We start from the raw sequence: 24,845 nt of genomic DNA, 5'->3' as shown, positions 1-24,845 counted from the left end.
TAAGTGGGCAACTACTAGCTTTGCTAACGCTAAACGCTATTCTCAAATCTATGTTTCGTCTTTTCCCTTTTTATTTCAGACCAATGTGTTATCCCTAAAAACGCCATATGAGACTCAGTGCACTGACTATGAAGAAATGACTAGGCGGTTCAACTACACAAAGGACGTTATTCAACAAGAGGTAAGTGAACAGTAGATAATGCTATTACTGTGTTACATTCACCACTTGGTCTATGGTACTTTGGAAAGTTGACATTCTGCATCCGTGATACGTAACACATATATGCACCCAAAACACATAATCAGTCAACCCGGTAGGATTACATTAGTCAGATCACTTTCCACATCGTGACCTCCTCATTTACTGTATTCAAGAATGATCAACCTCCTAATACAAGGGCATTTTGTGTTGTAGATATCAGGAAACGGTTTTTCATTTGCTCTTGAACGCCAAGGTTTTTTGGCAAATCTCGCGGATTTGCAACTGCTCAAGAAGGTAGGCGAAATCGAGGGTTCGACGGAAGCCCGTCTGGTCGGGATGAAACATGAAGCAACAAAACGACAGACACCGACCAAAATAAAAGCTAAAAAACTAATAAAAACCGAGTAAAGGACGTTTCGGCTTCGCTACGGAAGCCTTGTTCACAATGGGGTGAAGTAAAATTTGTTGCAGCTTATGTACTCTTGAGCACGTGACGCAAACAGCGCGTGTACGACTGGGGGAGGGTTCCCTCACTTCGATTGAGCGTGTGACGTGTTTTTTTGTATCTCCAACGACTCTAGATAGAGATGTGATTTCAAGTTTCTTTCTTGGCCGATAATTCTTGACTTTTCCCAGTCAATCTTGTGGCCTGTTGCATCCGTGTGTTCGGCAAGGGCATTCGAAACTATTCGTTTCTTTTCGACATCGTTCTGATGCTGCCGCAGTCTCTGTTTGAAGTTGCCCGATTCACCTATGTACGCGTAGTCGCAATCTGCGCAGGGTATCTTGTAGACCACGCCAGGAAACGATTCTCTCGGAAGCTTGTCCTTACCGCCCACGAATGCGTGCCTTAGCTTACACACAGGCACGTGTGCAACCTCAACGTCATAAGTGCGCAGCACACGAGACAAGGCCTCGCTTATCCCAGCAATGTAGGGTATGGCAGCACGTTTTCTTGGTCGGGGATTAGCCGGTCGGACGGAATCAGATAGGCGGTGTTCCACAGCATTCAAAAATGAAGTGGGATAGCCGCTAGCCGAGAGATCGCCACGCACGCAGTCCAAGTCTGTGGTACAGCCCTCTGCTTCGGTGCAAATGCGGTTCGCACGGTTGAACAGGGAGGCAACAACCAACCTTTTGTGAGCGTCCGGATGAACGGAATGAAAGTTTAGGTATCGGCCAGTGTGAGTTTCCTTTCGGTATGCGCTGAACGAAAGCGCTCCATCGCATCTGCTGACAAGCACGTCCAAGAATGGGAGACTATTGTCGACCTCCGTTTCTACTGTGAATTGGATGGCCTTTTCCTGACTGTTTAGGTGCGCAGTGAACGAAGTCAAAGCGCTGCGCCGAATCACGCAGAAACAGTCGTCCACATAGCGCAGAAAAACTCTTGGCCTGGGACTGAAGGAAGCGAGCGCACGATTTTGCAGCCATTCCATCGTCAGATTGGCCGCAGTCACTGAGACGGAGGCACCCATTGCCGTACCGTGGACTTGCCTGTAGAAGACCTTGTCGAAGCAGAAGTACGTGTTTCCAAGGCAAAAGCAGAGGAGCCTCTTGAGGTCAGGCACGTCAACGGGCGACCTGTCTGGCAAAGTCCTGTCAGATTCTAAAGCAGAAGTGCATGCTTCCACAGCCATGTCAGTCGGAATTGAGGTAAACAGCGACACCACGTCGAAAGAAACCATCACCTCGTCGTCGTCTAGTGTCACGTCACGAACTTTTTCAATAAAGTCGCAGGATTTGCTCACATGCATGGAGCCCTTTCCGACGAGTGGAGACAGGATCTGGTGCAGGTATCCGGATAACTTGTAGAGAGGGGAGCGGGTGTAGTCAACGATTGGACGTAGGGGGACATTAGGCTTGTGAACTTTCGGCAAGCCATAAAGCGCAGGTGCAGCACCGTTATGACAGAGAATCTTATAGTACAGAGACTTGTGCTCGGGAGCTACGAAGCGAAACACGTCCGCCAGGAGAGCCTGAAAGTCCCTCTGTACCTTCAAGGTCGGGTCCCGAGTGAGCCGGACGTAAGTGTCCTGGTCGTCAAGCAGAGCCAATATCTTGCTTTTGTAGACAGCCGTGTCAATTAGTACCGTTGCATTCCCCTTGTCAGCGGGGAAGAATCATGATTCCAGTGTTTTTCTGAAGTCGCTTGGCAGCCTTTCGTTCCTCAGCAGAAAGAGGGGAAACGAACTTTCGCCGGTTTAGCCCAGAAAGGATACCAATAGCGCGGGTGCGAGCCTCGTCACGGCGGGGCGGGTCAACTTGGTTAACCGCGCACTCCACAGCACATACAACCTTTCTGACGTCCGGGGCAGGTGCAACATTGAAATTCAGACCTAGCTCCAGGACGGAGGCCTCGGCAGGGTCGACTCTGTGCGAGGAAAGCGACTTCAGAAAAACACTGGAATCATGATTCTTCCCCGCTGACAAGGGGAATGCAACGGTACTAATTGACACGGCTGTCTACAAAAGCAAGATATTGGCTCTGCTTGACGACCAGGACACTTACGTCCGGCTCACTCGGGACCCGACCTTGAAGGTACAGAGGGACTTTCAGGCTCTCCTGGCGGACGTGTTTCGCTTCGTAGCTCCCGAGCACAAGTCTCTGTATTATAAGCTTCTCTGTCATAACGGTGCTGCACCTGCGCTTTATGGCTTGCCGAAAGTTCACAAGCCTAATGTCCCCCTACGTACAATCGTTGACTACACCCGCTCCCCTCTCTACAAGTTATCCGGATACCTGCACCAGATCCTGTCTCCACTCGTCGGAAAGGGCTCCATGCATGTGAGCAACTCCTGCGGCTTTATTGAAAAAGTTCGTGACGTGACACTAGACGACGACGAGGTGATGGTTTCTTTCGACGTGGTGTCGCTGTTTACCTCGATTCCGACTGACATGGCTGTGGAAGCATGCACTTCTGCTTTAGAATCTGACAGGACTTTGCCAGACAGGTCGCCTGTTGACGTGCCTGACCTCAAGAGGCTCCTCTGCTTTTGCCTTGGAAACACGTACTTCTGCTTCGACAAGGTCTTCTACAGGCAAGTCCACGGTACGGCAATGGGTGCCTCCGTCTCAGTGACTGCGGCCAATCTGACGATGGAATCGCTGGAAAGTAGTGCGCTCGCTTCCTTCAGTCCCAGGCCAAGAGTTTTTCTGCGCTATGTGGACGACTGTTTCTGCGTGATTCGGCGCAGCGCTTTGACTTCGTTCACTGCGCACCTAAACAGTCAGAAAAAGGCCATCCAATTCACAGTAGAAACGGACGTCGACAATAGTCTCCCATTCTTGGACGTGCTTGTCAGCAGATGCGATGGAGCGCTTTCGTTTAGCGCATACCGAAAGGAAACTCACACTGGCCGATACCTAAACTTTCATTCCGTTCATCCGGACGCTCACAAAAGGTTGGTTGTTGCCTCCCTGTTCAACCGTGCGAACCGCATTTGCACCGAAGCAGAGGGCCGTACCACAGACTTGGACCGCGTGCGTGGCGATCTCTCGGCTAGCGGCTATCCCACTTCGTTTTTGAATGCTGTGGAACACCGCCTATCTGATTCCGTCTGACCGGCTAATCCCCGACCAAGAAAACGTGCTGCCATACCCTACATTGCTGGGATAAGCGAGGCCTTGTCTCGTGTGCTGCGCACTTATGACGTTGAGGTTGCACACGTGCCTGTGTGTAAGCTAAGGCACGCATTCGTGGGCGGTAAGGACAAGCTTCCGAGAGAATCGTTTCCTGGCGTGGTCTACAAGATACCCTGCGCAGATTGCGACTACGCGTACATAGGTGAATCGGGCAACTTCAAACAGAGACTGCGGCAGCATCAGAACGATGTCGAAAAGAAACGAATAGTTTCGAATGCCCTTGCCGAACATACGGATGCAACAGGCCACTAGATTGACTGGGAAAAGTCAAGAATTATCGGCCAAGAAAGAAACTTGAAATCACGTCTCTATCTAGAGTCGTTGGAGATACAAAAAACACGTCACAGGCTCAATCGAAGTGAGGGAACCCTCCCCCAGTCGTACACGCGCTGTTTGCGTCACGTGCTCAAGAGTACATAAGCTGCAACAAATTTTCCTTCACCCCATTGTGAACAAGGCTTCCGTAGCGAAGCCGAAACGTCTTTTACTCGGGTTTTATTAGTTTTTTTAGCTTTTATTTTGGTCGGTGTCTGTCTTTTTGTTGCTTCAAGAAGGTAGGCGCTAGTGAAACTGCCCATTGGGCCAATTGTACATGTATTGCTTTGCGTAGGCGCGCTGTTTTGCGCGAAACCAAGAAAAGGCTTGAAACCGGAACGGGGTGGGTGTGTGTTCGCTTTTGAAGTCGTTCTTTATTTTACGCAGAACTGCACGTTTACTCGAAACAAGTAACTGCTCATCTTTGGTTTACGTAAGCTCCGTTGCAGGGCCCACTGCTTGATGAAAGCCAATAGCGTCGAAGCGAAATATGGTAACCTAACAACATGTACACATTCACCTAACTGTTTAGGCCCTTCTCACACTGAGAAATGGCAGGCTGTGCGACCGACTGTGCAAAGACTGGTGACAAGTGGACCACTCGTGAAATTGGTGTGTTTTCTATTATTAAAAGCTGGTATATTTTGAGCCATCTTTACCAAAGGTTACGGGGAAAAGACAGTTGTGTCCACCATAATCGTATGTTATGTGCACAGAAGTAGCTGGTGCGAGTACACTAGCGCAGTTGGTGCTACGAAGACGAGGAAAATGAAAAAATAAATGGCTAGCTCATATTTTGAGGCAACAACTACTGTGGCAAAATTTTAGGCCTCGTAAAATCGTTTGCTTTAAATACTGTAAATCAGCCTCCGTGCACTTTTTCGTTTGAAATACAATTGGATGAGTCATTAAATGCACTGAAATGTTTTGTTGCGGTAGCAATTATATGGACACTCCAGGCGCATTTTGACTTCGGCGTCACTGTTTCTGTGATGTTCTGTATAAATGGCAAGGGTGATAACACGGTCGCCGCGCACCCTATGCTGTATGTGCAAGTGAAAGTGTGCGAGGGGAACTGACGATCTATTCTCAATCTCGCACGCGCAAGGGGGGAAAGCGGGAAGGAAGCGCGCCGTGTTACCTCGCGCGCTAGGATCCCGGGGCAGAGGAGGGATGCGGGGCGGTGTTGTACTCCCGAAGCAACTGCGTAGTTCCGCGTCTGCGCACGCGATATCTTGAAAGCGACCTGCTTCGACGGCTTATACTTTTGTGTGTGCTGCGTTCTCGCCGCTCAGATTGCGTTGAAGCGATAGGCAGCAAGAAGGTGCTGCTGCAGCCGCGCTTCCTCACGCCAGCATTTTGACAGCAATGTCCACGGTCATCGAGCGTGATGTGTTATGTCTACCTGTGTGTGTTGACACCATGCTTGTTAATTCAGTTAGTAAGCGAATGTTTACAAGTTTATATACTCACTCACTGGCAATTTCAACTTGCCAAGCATAGACTGGAATGCACTCGCTATCTCGGGGGCTGATGATGTTGACAATGCACGCCTACTTCTCGATTCTTCATTTTTTCATGACTTGAAACAAATAATCACTATGATTACTCGCACCACTGCAACTGCGCAATCGATTCTTGACCTTGTATTTCTGAAAAATTTTCCTGAAGATCACTCAGTTATTACTGCTGATGGTATCTCGGACCACAAGATCGTTCAAATTGCTCTCAAAATCAATAGCACATGAACGCCTCCCTCGGCGGTAACTTTTCGTGACTTTTCTGCTGCAGATGATGAATCTGTCCTAGATACAATGCATCTCGCTTTCTGATTTTGAGCACGGTGGCGATGTTTCTCATCTTTGGAACGAGTTCAAGAAATCAGTGTCATCATGCATTGATAGGTTTGTTCCTTTGCGTAGGAAGATTACAAAGCGTCAGAACCCATGAATTAGTCGGGACATAATCCATCTAAAGCGGCGTATTAAACGAAAAAGGAAGGGCAAAACTACGTCAGCATTACCCGCCCTTAAAGGACAGCTGGTTACTAAATGGAAGCTTGCACGTAGTAAATTTTATGGTCAAACTCTTACAGCTTTCTTGAAGGAATCTCCTGAGAAATTCTGGTGCTATTGTCAGGTTCCCAACCATGTCTGAATTATCTAAAGAATAATGGTAACATGTGTACAAACCTTACTTTAATTGTAAATGAATTCAACACTGCTTTTCACCAAGCGTTTACAAGACCAAATGTTCATTATTTACGAACGCAATACTCTGATCTACCACCCGTTGCAAACTCAATGCCTGACCTAGTTCTTGCTCGTTAAAGAATAAGTTCTCTTCTTTTAAATGTAAAAATTAAATAGTCAAGCGGCGCTGACGGCATACCGAATGGCTTCCTTGTACGGTACTCAGAGATTGTGTCATATTACCTTTATGTTCTGGTTAACGCATCACTCACCCAAAGCTCCTTACCCGCAGATTGGCTCACAGCAAGAGTAGTTCCCGTATTTAAATTGGGAAACAGGCTAACAGTTTGTAACTACAGACCAATTTCTCTAATAAGCACATGCTGTAAATTGCTTGAACATGTAATCGCTCACCATATATCTCAGCACCTTGAATCGAAAAAAATTCTTCGTTGAGTATCAGCATGGTTTCCGGAAGACTGTCTCAACAACCACGCAATTAATTTCGGTTATACATGATTTTGCTTCAGCTCTAGATAATTGTAGGCAGATAGATGCGGTTTTTCTTGGCATGCCAAAGGCTTTTGATCGTCTGCCACACACTTTACTCATTGACAGATTAAGGGATGCCGGGCTTTTTGAGAGATTGATATTGTGGTTGCAGGCTTATCTGAATAATTGCTCACAGTTTGTGGAGTGTGCGGGCGTTAGGTCTGCTGATCTTTCGGTATTGTCTGGGGTTCCACAAGGTTCCGTGCTTCGTCCTCTGTTGTTTTTAATTTATATAAACGGCATCGATCATTCTGTTACAGTAAAATTGTTCGCCGATGACAGCGTGATGTATAGTCTTGTCAATAGCTCCTCTTGCCAAACACTACTGAACAATAGCCTCCGTAAACTGGCGGACTGATGCGAACGAAACGGTATGCAAATCAATTTTGATAAAAGAGTTGCTATGAAAATAACGACAAAGAAAATCCACTGTCGCATCCGTACTACATAGGTAATAAAACTATTCAGTCAGTAACGTCTGTCAAATATATAGGACAAACTTTCACAAGTAACTTAAAATGACACAAGCATTTGAAGAACGTTTGTACAACAGCATTTAATAAACTTTGCTTTTTGCGCACGAAATTAAAAGACTCACCATCAAGTGTTAAACTCGAGGCATACCGCACTTCAGCTCGACCAGTCCTTGAGTACGCTTCCGCAGTATGGGACCCATACTACGTTAAACCTTTTGCACAAGTAGAACGAATTCAGCGCCTCACTGCTAGATTTATTTTATCTGACTATTGGTCTCCTTCATCTGTTACTGACATGCTCCAGCGACTGAATCTGGAACCCCTCCGTTTCCGCCGAAAGATTGCGAGACTAAAAATGCTTCATTTAATCTATCAGAACAGAATCAGTCTGCCGCGCGAAAATTATCTTTCCCGCGCACAACACAGGTCTTCTAGAATTAATCACTCGAATGTTATCCTCCCGTACTTTGCGAGGACGAAGATGTTTCAGAAGTCTTTTTTGCCGCTCACAATTCAAGAGTCGAATTGTCTGCCAGCGTCAGTTGTTGATTGTACAAATGTAAATTCCTTTGTGAAATCTTTGTCATTGCACTTGATGTAAACCTCTCCTCCTTGGGCAGCATTGCTGCCTGCAGTATTTTGAAATAAGTAAATAAATAAATAAATAAATAAATAAATAAATAAATAAATAAATAAATAAATAAATAAATATAGCCAGTAAAACTACTATCCTTACTTCGTATAGCTGTCTACTAATTTGCTATCGCATTCGATGCTTCGCCTTTTGGGCGAGACTGCGATTTTTATTGCCATAGAAATTATATGGACACCTCAAGTGGATTTGTGCCGTCGGCGTTTCCGTCGTCGTCGCTGTCGTCGTCGTAGTCGTCGCCGTGAATTTCCGTATCAAGTCAAAGGGCGATGAAATCGTCGCCGCCCGCCGTATGCTGTATGTGCGAGTGTAAGCGCGTGAGGGACGCGCGCTTTCACGGAGAGTGAACGCACGGCGAAGAGCACACGCGACCGTCGCGCGAAAGGCCGGGGGGTGGGAGTGTGTGTGTGTGGGGGGGGGGGGGGGGGGGGGCGACGTTGTGCTGCGGCACCAACCGCGCAAGGGGAACTGGTGAGTCAGTCTCGCACGCGAAAGGAGGAAAGCGGGAAGGCAGCGTGGGAGGGACGGAGGCGGCTTCTACTCTGCCCGCAACTGCGTATACTTGTACTTTGCCCGGCTGCGGTGGTCGCCCGCACCGTTTCTTGAAAGCGATCTGCCGACGGCGCATAGCTTTGTATGCGCTGCGCGTTCGCCGCTCAGTTTCCATTGAAGCGATAGACCGCACGAACCTTCGCTCGCTGCTGCTGCTGCGCTTGCTCACGCCAGCGTTTTGACAGCAGTTGTCTGCGGTCGTCGAGTAGGATCTATTCATGCTTGCTTGTGCGCGTTGACACCGTGCTTGTTAATTGAGTTTCAGTTTGAGTTTATTTAACCACATGGTGCATGAGAAATGTACATTTGTGGTTGGGTATGACGGGAAAAAAGCTGCATAGAAGCCAAAAGAACTTCTTCTTGGGCAAGTTGGTGCTGATATTTCCTAGGTGAACTTGTCTGTGGCGCGAAATGCATTTTGTGAAAAGGGGACAGAAGAGAAGAGACAGTGAAGCGCCAAACTACCAACTGTTTAACGACAGCGCCAGAGCACACAGAAACAAAGTTAACTTCCGCGCGTGCGCAGAGAGCCAAGGTATGACATGGAACTACGTGGTCATGATAACATTTTATCAAGAAAGCACATTTCCGCAGAATACAATGTGATGGATGTGTCACTAACACAATCAGACCCTTTCTTTTTAATAAAGTAAGCTTCCAACAACTCCCTCGAAGTTTTGTCGCTACTTTTGCCCAGAATCGACACTTGCTTAAAGCGTGGCTCACAATGACAGGCCTTACAATGCGCAGGAAGATGCGCATTGTCACACTTACCAATACTATTGGCATGCTCCCTCAGTCTGTCATTAATGCAACGTCCCGTTTGTCCAATGTAGGACCTACCGCAGTCTAGGGGTATCTCATAGACCACCCCTTCAATACAGCTTCTGACAGGGTTGGTGTGCTGCTTCTGGCAGCCCCGCGGCCCATCGCGTGTGATACGAGGGCATAATTGAGCCAACTTGTTGGGAGCTGAAAAAACAACGGGAATGCCATATCTGGTAGCTACCTTCTTGAGGTTATGGCTCAAACGGTGAACATATGGGACTACCTCTGGCTTAACACGCTCCCTTTCCTTCGAGTGCGCCTTCACATTGGCAGTGGAGGCTTTCAACTTTTGCAGCAGGGACTCAATCACAGAATTTAAGACAGACTGAGGGTAGCCAGCCCTTAACAGTCTCTCAAGCTGATTGCGAAAACTCGCCTGCATCTGATGTACATATGACTTGCGCAGAGCCGATTCTAGGCAAAGTAAGGCGATTCCACGCTTCACAGTCTTAGAGTGTGCCGAGTCGTACTGCAACAATTCTTTTTTGCCTCGAGGGATGTACGCACAGCAAACGTGATCACTCAGAAGTGTTAGGTTAAGGTCTAAAAATTGCAACGTACTGTCCTTCGGAAGCTCATTAGTAAATGTAAGTCCTTTTGCATTTACTCTAAAAACTTCTAAAATCTGCTCAACCATTTCATGGCATGGCAAAGGGCACCTATTGTCAATAACAACTAAAAAATCGTCAACGTATCTAAAAACTTTAAGAACATTGGGATGAGATGAAGTAAAAACACATTGCAGTGCGTGGTCAAAGTAAGATAAAAAGATGTCACATAAGATGGGTGCTACACGTGAACCAATGCAAATGCCCTTTTTCTGCAAGAAAATGCCATGTTCAAAAGAAACAAAGGTGCGGTTGAGGTAAGCTTCCAAGAGGGAAACAAAATTAGATGCCGACATCTCCATTTGTGACACAAAACCAGCTTCGCCACTTTCATCTATGCACTGCATGACTGCTTTTAGAAGCTCATGATGTGGAACTGAGTAAAAAAGGTCATTCACGTCAATAGAGAACACATAGCCTATTGCTTGGCTTCCACGGAAATAATCAAAAACTTCATCCGAGCTTCTCGTCAAGAAAGGGTCATTAAAATCAAGAAGCTTCAGAGCTTTTAGCAAAAAACTGCTAACCTGATATTGCCATGTATCGCGTTCACTAATAATCGTTCTAAACGGGACGTCAACCTTATGGGTCTTGGCACTGAAGAAAGCTGTAAGAGAATCCTTTTTGCTCTTTCTAATCTGCTTAGCTAATATTTCACAGCCAATTTCTAATATACTAATATTCCCGACGACATAGCCAACCTTCTTAACAAGGGACCGAAATACGGACTTGAGCCTCAGGTTCCAGCACAAGAATTTCTGGCGTGGAATCGGCAAGTCGCAAAAAAAGCGCCCCAGGAACAACGCGAGCGTTGCCTACTAGATGGTGTAGACAGCCTACACAGGGCTGCCCCCAAGGCCGGAACTGGTCGTCAGGCGCGAGTGTTGCAACGGGTGGTGTCTTTTTTCAGAGACAATGAACTCTGTCTAATGCTGTCCGATAAGGAAGGCGGTTTTGTGGCTCTGCCTAGACAAGCCTTTAATGACAAAGCACTAGTGGCCATCAACAAGAACTTCAAACCTGTTAAAGCCAGCTTATCAAAAGTTAAGAAAACCATGATTTCTTTCTGTGAAGAAATTGGCTGTGAAATATTAGCTAAGCAGATTAGAAAGAGCAAAAAGGATTCTCTTACAGCTTTCTTCAGTGCCAAGACCCATAAGGTTGACGTCCCGTTTAGAACGATTATTAGTGAACGCGATACATGGCAATATCAGGTTAGCAGTTTTTTGCTAAAAGCTCTGAAGCTTCTTGATTTTAATGACCCTTTCTTGACGAGAAGCTCGGATGAAGTTTTTGATTATTTCCGTGGAAGCCAAGCAATAGGCTATGTGTTCTCTATTGACGTGAATGACCTTTTTTACTCAGTTCCACATCATGAGCTTCTAAAAGCAGTCATGCAGTGCATAGATGAAAGTGGCGAAGCTGGTTTTGTGTCACAAATGGAGATGTCGGCATCTAATTTTGTTTCCCTCTTGGAAGCTTACCTCAACCGCACCTTTGTTTCTTTTGAACATGGCATTTTCTTGCAGAAAAAGGGCATTTGCATTGGTTCACGTGTAGCACCCATCTTATGTGACATCTTTTTATCTTACTTTGACCACGCACTGCAATGTGTTTTTACTTCATCTCATCCCAATGTTCTTAAAGTTTTTAGATACGTTGACGATTTTTTAGTTGTTATTGACAATAGGTGCCCTTTGCCATGCCATGAAATGGTTGAGCAGATTTTAGAAGTTTTTAGAGTAAATGCAAAAGGACTTACATTTACTAATGAGCTTCCGAAGGACAGTACGTTGCAATTTTTAGACCTTAACCTAACACTTCTGAGTGATCACGTTTGCTGTGCGTACATCCCTCGAGGCAAAAAGAATTGTTGCAGTACGACTCGGCACACTCTAAGACTGTGAAGCGTGGAATCGCCTTACTTTGCCTAGAATCGGCTCTGCGCAAGTCATGTGTACATCAGATGCAGGCGAGTTTTCGCAATCAGCTTGAGAGACTGTTAAGGGCTGGCTACCCTCAGTCTGTCTTAAATTCTGTGATTGAGTCCCTGCTGCAAAAGTTGAAAGCCTCCACTGCCAATGTGAAGGCGCACTCGAAGGAAAGGGAGCGTGTTAAGCCAGAGGTAGTCCCATATGTTCACCGTTTGAGCCATAACCTCAAGAAGGTAGCTACCAGATATGGCATTCCCGTTGTTTTTTCAGCTCCCAACAAGTTGGCTCAATTATGCCCTCGTATCACACGCGATGGGCCGCGGGGCTGCCAGAAGCAGCACACCAACCCTGTCAGAAGCTGTATTGAAGGGGTGGTCTATGAGATACCCCTAGACTGCGGTAGGTCCTACATTGGACAAACGGGACGTTGCATTAATGACAGACTGAGGGAGCATGCCAATAGTATTGGTAAGTGTGACAATGCGCATCTTCCTGCGCATTGTAAGGCCTGTCATTGTGAGCCACGCTTTAAGCAAGTGTCGATTCTGGGCAAAAGTAGCGACAAAACTTCGAGGGAGTTGTTGGAAGCTTACTTTATTAAAAAGAAAGGGTCTGATTGTGTTAGTGACACATCCATCACATTGTATTCTGCGGAAATGTGCTTTCTTGATAAAATGTTATCATGACCACGTAGTTCCATGTCATACCTTGGCTCTCTGCGCACGCGCGGAAGTTAACTTTGTTTCTGTGTGCTCTGGCGCTGTCATTAAACAGTTGGTAGTTTGGCGCTTCACTGTCTCTTCTCTTCTGTCCCCTTTTCACAAAATGCATTTCGCGCCACAGACAAGTTCACCTGCATAGAAGCAGCTTGACGAGCCCCATAACCCCTAAAACAAACCAAAACAACAAGCACAGGCAGCAGAAAACAACGATACATAAAAATACATATACATATGTGGTCTTTCACAGGAAATTGCGTATAAAACATTTACATAACACTAAAACCAGATGCTCTATAATTGTTGAAGTAAACCCATCATTTTATATAACTCTGTTTTTGATAAAATAGTCAAGTTCTCAATTGTTAGTTTCCACCTATTTAGTACATTTGGAAGACAGAAACGAAGATTTTTTAGAGCCTGTTGACCAAACTAGATAGCAATAATGTAGATGAGAAGAAAAAAGGGCATTGTGCAATTCAGTTAATAAGCGAATGTGTGCAAGTTTATACAGCCGATACAACTACTATCCTTACTCCGCATAGCTCTCTACTAAATTGCTATCGCAATTGATGCTTCGCCTTTCGGGCGAAACTATGACTTCTTTATATACAAAATGTAAAAAAAACGCAGCCATTATCGCATGGCCGGAAGAAAGGAATGTTCAAGAAATCACGGCTCCTCCGTATGACCTCGGAAATAAGGCGACGCCCACGGCGCGCTGAAAAATAGCGAAGCCAAATTCCTAGGAGGCGTCGTCTTGTCAGGCGCTATTTATATGGTACTAATAAAAAACTGCACAGTTACGAGACGTGCCGCTTTGTCAAGATGACCTCAGTAGTATATGCTACTTTTGTATAACCAGTCTAGTCAAAATAAACTTTCATTAGAGCTGGCCTTTCAAGGCGTAAAGACAAAATTTCCCTTTCAGACTAATTGGTCGTAACACTAAAGTGAAACGTGAGTTCACAAAGCAGTGACAGCTTTATTGCACATTCACAAATCATAATCATCAACCTAATCGGCCTATCTTAACAGCGGAGCTGTTTAAGCCGGGCGTAATGTGTCAACCGCGAACAGAAAATGTGTGCCGATCCTGGCGGTAGTGCAGAAAGGGTCCAAGCTAAATGGTACATACCCATGTGAACTAACGAAGCTGAGCCTGGCTAAGTCTAGCTAAGCATGGTTGGGCCTGCTTAAGCTTAGTCAACCATCAATAGCCAATCGATAGCCAATGCATAACTAATCGATAATCGATCAATAATCAATAAATTCTGGAAAATGCTGGGGATGATTTGGCCTAGCCCATATAAGTAACCAATACTTTGCGATAGCCAATCGATGTCCAATCAATAATCAATAAATTCCGGAAAATGCTGGGGATGACTTAGTAATGCTTAGCGTAGATCAAAAGCCAGGATTAGCTAGGTACACATCAGCTCCACTGTCTGTTTAGCCATGCGCCTCCAATGCAAGCTACGCAATTTTTTTTAGGCCCACTGCAGGACGAAGGCCTCACCCTGCTATCTCCACTTACCCCTGTCCTGCGCTAGATGATTCCAATTTCCACCTGCGAATTTCTTAATTTCATCACCCAGCCTAGTTTTCTGCCGTCATTGGCTGCGCTTCCCTTCTCTTGGCACCCATTCTGTAACTCTAATGGTACACCGGTTATCCACCCTACGCACTAAATGGCCTGCCGAGTACCATTTTTCTCTCAATGTCAATTAGAATGTCGGCTATCCCCGTTTGCTCTCTGACCCACACCGCTATCTATCTTCCTGTGTCTGCGAGGTGAAGAAGAGGTTTTGGGCGCTATGCTCGGGAAAGAGATAAAGAAAATGAGTGCAAGAGAAAGAGAGAGAGACGCATTCACGGAGCGGGTCTGCTGGAACGCGTTGTCGGCATTGCAATGCGGTGAAACGCGGTGTCGGCATTTCAGCCTTACAAGTCTAAGAGCTTGAATACCTCTTCTAAGCATGCAGTGAATAGCATTGCAGAGATTGTGTCTCCTTGCTTGACCCCTTTCTTGATCGGTAACTTTATACTTTTCTTGTGCAGAATCAAGATAGCTGTGAAATCTTTGTAGAAATTTGCCATGATATTCACGTATTCATTTTGTGCTGCTTGGTTACGTAATGCCTCTATGACTGCTGGTATCTATACTGAACCAAATGCCTTTTCATAATCTATGAAAGCCACATAGTGAGGTTCCAGTAAAACAGTAAAGTGAGGTTCTATATAGTGAGGCCATATAGTGATGTTCCAGTAAAACAAAGACAGGAAGCGCCTGTCCTGTCTTTGTTCCTTCTTAGTGTGCTGTCACTGTTGGCGCTTCATCTTTTGAAAAATAGTGAGGTTAATTGTACTCCGCAAATTTGTCGATTACCTGATTGATGACATGGATGTGATCCATCCTAGAATATCCCTTCCTGAAGCCAGCCTCTTCTCTTGGTTGACTGAAGTCAAGTGTTGCCCTAATTCTACTGGAAATTATCTTGGTGAATATTTTATACAATACTGAAAGCAAGCTAATGGGTCTATAACTCTTCAATTCTTTAACGTCTTCCTTCTAATGCATTAGTATATTGTTGTTATTCTTCCAGTTCACTGGTACAGTTCAAGTCGTGAGACATTGTGTATAAAGGGCAGCAAGATTTGTTTCAAGCATGATGTCATCTCCATCTTTGATTAAATCGACTGTTATTCCATCTTCACCTGCCGCTTTTCCCCGGGACTTGTCTTGCAAGGCTCTTCTAACTAAACTACATCGCTAGTTATAGTAGGAGCCTCTGTATCCTGTTCATCACTACTGCAAATGAAGGTAGCGTGACTGGTCTGAGTATTGAACAGGCCAATATAAAATTATTCCGCTGCTTTTGCTATATCATCGAAATTGCTGATGACATTACCCTGCTTATCTTTCAGTGCGTACATCTTCCCTTGTCCTTTACGAAGTTTCCTTTTCACTGATTTCATACTGCGTCCATATTTTACTGCTTCCTTAATCTTTTCCACGTTATATTTTCGAATATCAATTACGTTCTTCTTGTTGATCAGTTTTGACAGTTCAACAAATTCTATCTGATATCTTGAGTTGGATATTTTCATGTTTTGTCGATTCTTTATTGGGTGCTTTGTTACTTGCGAGAGCTTACCTACTGGATGCCTTGGTGCCTTACCTAGCACTTCATTTGCTGCTTCTTAAATCAGCCTAGTTACGGTTTCATTCATTACCTCTATGTCATCCTCATTTTTGTGTTCTAAAGCTGCATATTTGCTTGCGAGCACCAGCCTGCAATTGGTCTGCTTTTACCCTTACTGCGTCTAGGTTGACTTGTTTTATCTGGAATAATTTTTTGTTCTTTGTTATTCAGATATTACCCCGCATTGTCCGAAGGCGCTACAGCAGGGGGGGTTACAGCATTGACATAAACAAATCTTCAATTTTACAGCACACTTGCTCTTGAGGCAACTTGTTCCACTCGGAAGGCGACGTTTAGCTACGGCACCAAATGCGTAATTATATAAAAACGTTACGAGGCGAGAAGGTGGCAAAGACATCTGACGCTGCTCGATGAGTGTCCCGTTCTGATCTCGTCGACAACCTCCGATCCGCCCCAGAGGCACCGGCAACAGTCACCAATGCCGCGCGAGTTCGGTGCGAACCCGGGCAAAACGCCGACGGCGTCGACAACAGTTCAGCGCGTTGCTGGTGTGCTGGAATGTATTTCCCTGCGGCGGAAAGCACGCTTCCGCATGACGCGTCGATACATTGTGCCTGACGCATGTATGGAACCACGTGTCGCCCCCCTACGGCGTGCCTCATAATCAGATCGTGGTTTTGGCACGTAAAATCCCGTAATTTAATTAATTAATTTAATGTCCACGGGCGATAAAATCGCCGCCGCGCGCCGTACGCTATATGCACGAGTTAAAGCGTGCGACCATGAGCCGGCAGTCACGGTTCTCGCGCACAAGGGCGGGACGCCGAGCGGGAAAGAAGGGCGCATGCAGTATTCAGTCGCGCACATCGCTCCTGAGGGAGGCTAGGAACGTGGAGGGGCCGCGCTTTACTGCGGCCGCGAGCTCCCGCCAGGCGGAAGGCTCTGGGGGGAGGGGGGGGCTTTCTAGGCCGTGAGGGCCCGCTCGCGCAGGTGATGCGAGTTTCGTCCGGCGCTCGCTTCACCGCGATCTTAACCGCGAAAACACAGGGAGGGCGGGGGCAGAGTCTGCCCTCCCTGTGTTTTCGCGGCTAAGATCGCGTTCATGCGAGCGCCGGCACGAAGTTCAATTCGCTTGCTGCTGCTGCGCTGACTCACTCCAGCGAGTTTCCGCGGTCATCGAGTGAGATGCGTTCATGTTTGTGCGCGCGTGACACCATGCTTGTCAATTTAGTTATTGTGTCTATGTTTACAAGCTTATAGGCCAATAAAACTACTATCCTAACTTTGTATAGCTGTCCAGTAATTTGCTATCGCAATCGACGCTTCGCCTTTCGGGCGAAACAGCGACTTTTTTGTTTATTAAATCTTTACTTTGGTCGGTGTAGTACCCCGTATTATTTCTACCCTTCGCAATGTTGCATGCCCACCAGACGGGTTTCCGTCAAACCTTAACCTTCAGGGAAGAGTTTGATCGGAACAGATCCGTTACAGGCATAGGTAGCGGTACAAGGCAGTTTGAGGAAGTGAAAAAAAAAAAACATGAACGAGGCGTACACAAGAATGCTAGAATGAAAAACATGTATAGCATACCTGATTAATTCACGCAGGCTTGGTCACTATTTGTTACCGCCCTGTTTCAAAGAGAATGTCAATAAACCGTCATCAGCATCATCAGCATCAAATTTAATAAAGGTGCAGCGCGGAAGGTCCCTGGAGTGATCCATGCGGACGGCATAGTTCTACTAACCGACAATTCACCAGGTTTACAGACAGACACTTGCGTATATGTGTGGCAACGCAGCGGCAAATCTAGGCCTTAAGTTTAGCACAAAGAAACGGGGAATTATAATCTTTATTGAAGTGATGAGTATCAATTCAAGAGGGTGTCATACTGATAGGTAAGCAATATAAATATCTGCTTGTATACATAAACGAAGGAAAGATCTACTCAAGCGTCCGCTACTATAACCCAAAACTAAAAGGTTACCGCAATGCAGCAATAATGAAACACACAGCACTTTTGGGCAAGGTGGTACGAGGATTTTGGGAAACTAATGGTGCCAGCGCTAACTTTCGCAGATGCCACACTGTGCTAATAATCAGGAATATTGTCAGGATTGGAGATTAATCAGAGTGTGGTGGGCCGACTTGCTGGTTCGTTTGTGGTTGTACCTTGTACAACCAAGGTACAACCACAAACGAAGCACTGCAAGGTGTGATGGGTTGGGTTTCTTTTGAAGACGGAAAACACATAGCAATATTTGTTTTGGTGAAATCCAAGGAACACGGATGAAAAGAAAGAGCCGGCTAAAGTGCAGAAATATATGTATCTCAAAACCGTGTACATGGAATGAAGCAAGAGTTCAAGAAAGTTGTAAACCAAGTACAGGGCAATTGAAAATGTAAATAGAAAAACACAGACGGTAATTTAAATGCAAAGTACGAACAAAAAAAAGACAACGGAGATTTACAAAAACGGCTGCCTGAGGTCAAAAATATCGCTGAGCAAATATTCGCCACAGCATGACGCATCTGGGCGACGGAAAAAAAAAGATTGGCACATCGTAATGGAATGCCAAAATATTCACCCACTGATACCCGTAGGGAGCGTTGGGAATCAGCGTTGCGATTCAGGGTTGAGATTCAAACAAGATTAACTGGTTAGCGGTCGAGATAATAAGCGACGATTAGAGTACTAGTGGAAAAAAATCAGGGAAGAGATTGATAGAACTGCAGTCATTGCGAACGAAGATAATGGTACAATATAGTGATAGAGGTTTTAAATACGAAAGTTAAGATCGAGATCAGACAGGCAAAAGGCTAGATAACGATAGATATAGTAAAGCCTGAATAAATCAAGCAGTCTAGGTGAGTATTTGTCCCCGCTCCATTTCAAAGGGAAGTCAATAAACATCATCATGATGAAATAATGTTTCTTCAATGCCATTACCAGTTGGGAGTTTGCGCTCAAGTCGTCTAGTACTTTCAGACAGTGGCTGGCCTCGGCACGTGGTGCAGTGCTTGACCAACCAGAAACAAGGAAGAAATCGTAACGAATAGGTATGCCCTCGCAGGTGCACGTTTAGAAAACGCCCAGTCTCGTCGATGTAGCATTGTCCCCGTGTCATTTGTATCTTACTTGCTGATGTATTATTGACAGGGCAAGAAAGCATGGTTTAGCCGTAAGAAGTCAGACGCTTGCTCACAGAACTGCTCATGGAGATGAGTGTGCTTGGGCAAGCCGTTGCTGGGGTCTATTATGACAGTGTTTCTGAAACAGCGAGATGGACGCGGACGAAATGTACATAAACGACAGGACGGGCGCTCACCTTTTGTTACTGTACTTTTCGTCCTCGTTCATAGCGCTGCTTTCAAAACATTGTCGAGATCAACCAAATCGCCCAAATCGCCCAAAGTGAGCTGCAGAGGCATACTTTATTCTCCGGAATGGTGACCCGTGTTTTGACACCTGTTTAGCTAAGCAAAACTCATTTTGATATGGTCGACAGGTTTTTTTTTTTCAGTGCATTTCGCCTATGCTTGCCTTCACTGTGCAGAACATCGTACGGAATTTTTCTTTTGACGTGACGGTTCCAATTAACAACAGTTGCAAGCGAGCACCTGTTCTATGTGCTCCCTCGTCCTTGTCAATATTCTCGTCGTACCAATAATTTAAATATTTGCAGGCGTTCGTTCTTTTTTCTTTTTTTTTTTGTTCTGTTTCTTAAATAAAACTTCGTTTGGTGGGTTATTCTCAAAGGTCGGGCATGTTCTATTGATTTATTCTATAGGCGAATACATAAAAAAAGGTCACAGGCCTGCGCGGCACACGCAGCACAGTTACAGCCTAAGCTGGTGGAGCGGCTCAAGAGTAGCTTCAATTTGGGCACCACGCGCAACACAGTCTTCGCGGCAGTCTGTTCGCCTCGTTTTGACGAGAACGATCTCAACTGTCCGCCCGGCGTCGACGGCGAGCTGAGGCTTGTAAGGCTCTCTGCACAGCAGTCTGCTGAGCCCGATCAAGCCTTACAACTGCAACTTACATGTCGGGCACGCCGCGTTCGCAGGCACTTTAACTAGGTGGCGCCACCACACTGGCGGAGGCTTGGAAGCTCGGGAGCACTTTGATTGCGTGACTCGTCTGCGTGCGGACGCTGCGTTGGCAGGCATCTTACATAGATGGCGCCACCATACTGGCGGAGGCTCGAGTCGTCTCACCCTGCGTTTGCCTTAGGGTATTTACCGCGGCCCGATAGCAAGCGCTTGCGAAGCTCGGTGCTAGAGTATCCGGCTGCCACGCAGCGGGCGCGGGTTCGATCCCGGCGAGAATCGGGTACTTTTTTCGCGTTTTCGGCGATAGCGGTTACGCGGTGGGAGCCGGCGGCGGCGGCATCATTGCGACCCGAACGGCTATTGGAATGAGCTCATAACAGCTTACGCTGCAATAGCCCCCTCCCGCATCTCAGGCTTTCATTGCTTTCTGTATTCAGTGCACTGCTTTATTTAAAAATCGCTGTTGCACTTGAATTGTAGCTCTGAATGGCTGCCTTCTAACGGGTGTGGGCGTAAATAAGCACCAAAATGTCGATTCAAACAGAAATTCGTAATTCAGAATATATTTCCTAATCACCAGGAATGCAGCGAAAAGTGCCTAGCCGACCAGTGGAAGAACCAGTGCGACTGTTACCCCAAACTCTACTCAATGAAGCACGTTCTGAAAGGAAACCTATGCGAATACCTGGCCCACTGTGAGTGCACGTTTTGCCACTGGCACTGTGAGGCTTTTGTAAATTCATGTGAGGCTTTTTGTCTTTCAGTGAAGTGCAACGACTACATGAAGACGATGAACTGGCTACCTTACTGCCAGAACCAATGTACCAGGCCGTGCAGGTGAGATGCCCGCGTCTAGCGCAAACACCGCTTCACCACATACATCCCCGAAAGGCATGACGAGCGCACGAAATTGCATGGCATCTTTGATATGACATTATGAAGGAAACGAGAGGACATAGAGGAAGCACTCAAACACTTGGTTGCGCCTGCCTGCTGAGTCCACCTGCCGTTGTGCGCTTGAACTTTCTTCGGCATGCATCTATCGTACGGGAGGTAGACACAGTCAAAACCATTTAAAACTAAATGAGTAGACCAACTACTGCACTATATCAACAACGCAAAGCTTGGTAATTACACTATGGCCAATCGTTCAAACTGCAAACCACATTTATAAAGCCACTTTGATAGTGGTCAACGCATACCTGAAACTTCATAAAGTGTAGCTTTCCTTGCCCAGTTCGCCACGGTATTGTGGCCTTCCGTGGGTAAGCATCTTGTCAAATTAGTATATATATATATATATATATATATATATATATATATATATATATTGTGAGCGCATTTTGCGCATATCGTCGTCGTCATCTGTACATACGACTCATCATCTTGTGTGTGAGCGCTATTTGTGCATATCGTCGTCTTCATTTGTACATACGACTCATCATCATCTTTTGTCTCGTGCGGTGCTTCGTCTCTGACTCGGGCGGCTGCTCAGAAATAAAGGCATCGCATTTCTCGAGCCTCGACTTGCGCTCAGGATATTGGCAGATTCCAATGCATGAGCAAGATAAAGAAAAGACTGCGTTTGCTACACCTGATGGCCTTTTCGAATTTAACGTGATGCCTTTTGGACTGTGCAATGCGCCAGCTACGTTTGAACGTATGATAGATACAGTACTCCGTGGCTTAAAGTGGAAGACATGCCTTTGTTACTTGGACGACATTGTCATCTTTTCGTCGAGTTTCTCCCAGCACCTACAACGTCTAGACCAAGTTCTGACGTGTCTAGCAAAGGCTGGTCTCCAACTCAATACTAAAAAGTGCCGCTTTGCAAGCCGAAGCATTAAAGTATTGGGCCACGTCGTCAGTAAGCATGGCATCCAGCCTGATCCCGATAAAATCGCTGCAGTGCTGCAATTTCCGCCACCAACCACACTTAAAGAACTCCGCAGCTTTCTAGGACTCGCGTCCTACTTCCGCCGCTTTGTCCGTGACTTCACCACCATCGCCGCTCCTCTACACAAACTTCTGACTTCGAGCGCGTCCTTTGTGTGGTCGGACGACTGTGAAGCCGCCTTCCAGACCCTCAAACGACTTCTCACGTCAGGGCCCGTGCTCCGTCATTTCGATGCAACCGCCCCTACTATTCTACACACTGATGCCAGTGGGCATGGACTTGGCGCTGTCCTGCTGCAGCGGAATCAGAAATCTGAAGAGCAAGTCGTGGCTTATGCAAGTCGTACGCTTTCTCCTGCTGAGCGCAACTACACAATTACAGAACAGGAATGCCTCGCCATCGTGTGGTCAATACAAAAATTTCGACCCTATCTCTACGGCCGCCATTTCACAATTGTGACCGACCATCATGCCCTCTGTTGGTTGTCGTCCCTGAAAAACTTGTCTGGACGCCTAGGCCGTTGGGTACTGCGCTTGCAGGAATATGACTTTACTGTCACGTATAGGTCCGGCAAACAACATCAAGATGCCGACGCTTTGTCACGCTGCCCGCTGTCTCCAAACGCCCATGCTTCACCTTCGGTCTGCACGTCCCCATCTAGCCACACGTCTCAGAACACGTCCAGTAGCCCGGGACAGGCGGTTGCCTCAGTTGACTTTCTTCCGTCCACTGACCTCGTCTCACTCCAGCGTACTGACCCATACTGCCGAACGCTGATCGACCGACTTACTGGCTTGGCACGACCCCCCAACAGTCGCTTAAGGCGACAACTTTCACGTTTTAAGCTTCAGGGTGGAGCGTTATTTCGATTAATCTACCATCCTTCCGGTAACCGGTGGGTACCAGTCATACCTCGCTCACTTCGACTCCAAGTATTAGAAGCATTTCACGACGACGCGACGGCTGGCCACTTGGGCTTTCTTAAGACCTACGACCGCATCAAAACGCGTTGTTTCTGGCCGGGTCTTTCCGTCTCTGTCGCCAAATACGTTAGCTCCTGCGCGTCATGCCAACACAGAAAACGCTCGACATCCCTTCCAGCCGGTCCTCTGCAGCCTCTACCATGCCCGTCCACCCCCTTCGAAATTGTGGGCATAGACTTGTACGGACCCCTCCCACTCACGCCCGCTGGTCACCGCTGGATCGTTACCGCAGTGGATCATCTCACGCGGTACGCGGAGACAGCTGCTCTCCGCTCTGGTACTGCCTCCGAAGTCGCCGACTTTTTCGTGCACGCTATCGTTTTGCGCCACGGCGCACCTCGTGTCCTCCTGAGTGACCGTGGCAAGATGTTTCTTTCGCATGTTCTTCGTGAAGTCCTCCAGGCCTCTGACACCACCCATAAGACCACATCAGCGTACCATCCGCAAACAAATGGCCTTACCGAGCGTTTTCATCGAACTTTGTTCGACATGATGTCAATGTATGTTCGACCCGATCACACCAACTGGGACACCATCCTACCTTTCGTGACGTTTGCGTACAATACTGCCGTCCAACGTACAACCAATTACAGTCCCTTCTTCCTTGTGTACGGTCGTGCGCCGTCTTTCGTCTTGGACACTACACTCCTTTCAGCACCTGCGGCTCCATCCGCGTCTCTTCCTGAAGAATTTGCTGCTCGCATCGCCCGCTGCCGTGAAATTGCTCGCGCCAACACCGCTACCATTCAGGACAAAAGGAAAATTCGTTATGATGCAACGCGTCGCGTTGCTTCGTTCCGCCCAGGCGACGAAGTTCTTTTGTGGACACCTGTTCGCGCACCGGGCCTCTGTGAAAAGTTTCTCCAGAGATATCTCGGCCCCTACACCGTTTTGCAAAGAACTTCGGCCGTTAACTACCGCGTCACTCCTGTCAGCTCAGCTACTGACCGCCGCCGCCGCTCTACTGAAATCGTTCACGTCTCTCGCCTGAAACCTTACATTCGCCGTACCTACCCTTTCTAGCTTGCGGTCTTGCTGACCGCTTTCCTGAAGGGGGGAAGTTAGTGTGAGCGCATTTTGCGCATATCGTCGTCGTCATCTGTACATACGACTCATCATCTTGTGTGAGCGCTATTTGTGCATATCGTCGTCTTCATTTGTACATACGACTCATCATCATCTTTTGTCTCGTGCGGTGCTTCGTCTCTGACTCGGGCGGCTGCTCAGAAATAAAGGCATCGCATCGGCCGACGTCTCACAATATATATATATATATATATATTCCCGCGACAACTTGGCCACTTTCATGTTGCGCGCCCTTGGTATTGGACACTGTGCACGCCATACCATGGTGTTGTTCAGCAACAACAGGCAGCGATCTTCGTGGCACGAGCACCCGGTTGGACCCGGCTCGCATGCGCCACGCGCTCGAGGTATCACGCGAGAAGAAAAAAGACGGTTCGACGCCAGTTTTAGAACGCGACTGCCGGGCATTCTTCGCGACCGCAGTGACTTTTAGGCGTGGGTACAGTGTACTAGAATTCTAGTACGCTGTAGCGTGGGCACAGGTTTGCCCTTAATAAGTATTGTTGTTTTGCTAAGCTGTGTTTCTCAACATCGTTACAATACATAAATATATATATATATATATATATATATATATATATATATGACTAATGCAAGACAGAGGTGTCATTGGACGGCAAGTGGAGATAGCTGATATTCTAGCTGGGATTAAACAGAATACGTAGGGCTGAAAGTCTGTGATCTACTAGAATTATGAAATGGGTGCCAAGTGAAGGAGCACAGACATTAGGTGGTGTGATGAAATTACCAGCACACATACGCATATGTGTGTGTTTGTGTAGAATTGCAGGCGCACTAACAAAAGCAAGAACAAACATTTTATTTCGACGTTGCGGCTGGACCCCGGCCGCAACATCGAAATTAAATGTTTTGTTTTCGCTTTTCTACGTGCGCCTGCACTTATTCCAATTTAGGAAACATCGGATTCCATGCACAACTTTCTTCATATATATATATATATATATATATATATATATATATAT

The 24,845-nt window shown here is 46.6% G+C and overlaps 1 protein-coding gene across 1 annotated transcript in view; it reads left to right on the top strand.

The window, feature by feature from the left end:
• LOC119433642 (uncharacterized) overlaps window positions 1–24,845 on the top strand; it is a 187,998-nt gene that overhangs the window by 70,004 nt on the left and 93,149 nt on the right. The window contains exons 8-10 of the mRNA XM_049659073.1: window positions 80–181; window positions 20,477–20,591; window positions 20,661–20,733. Coding sequence (XP_049515030.1) covers window positions 80–181; window positions 20,477–20,591; window positions 20,661–20,733 — 290 coding nt within the window. The remainder of the gene's footprint in view (window positions 1–79; window positions 182–20,476; window positions 20,592–20,660; window positions 20,734–24,845) is intronic.

This window comes from Dermacentor silvarum, chromosome 11, assembly GCF_013339745.2.
Source record: "Dermacentor silvarum isolate Dsil-2018 chromosome 11, BIME_Dsil_1.4, whole genome shotgun sequence".
Taxonomy (NCBI): domain Eukaryota; kingdom Metazoa; phylum Arthropoda; class Arachnida; order Ixodida; family Ixodidae; genus Dermacentor; species Dermacentor silvarum.
The sequence above is the reverse complement of the archived record's forward strand: the minus strand, read 5'-3'. Positions and strand labels throughout refer to the sequence as shown.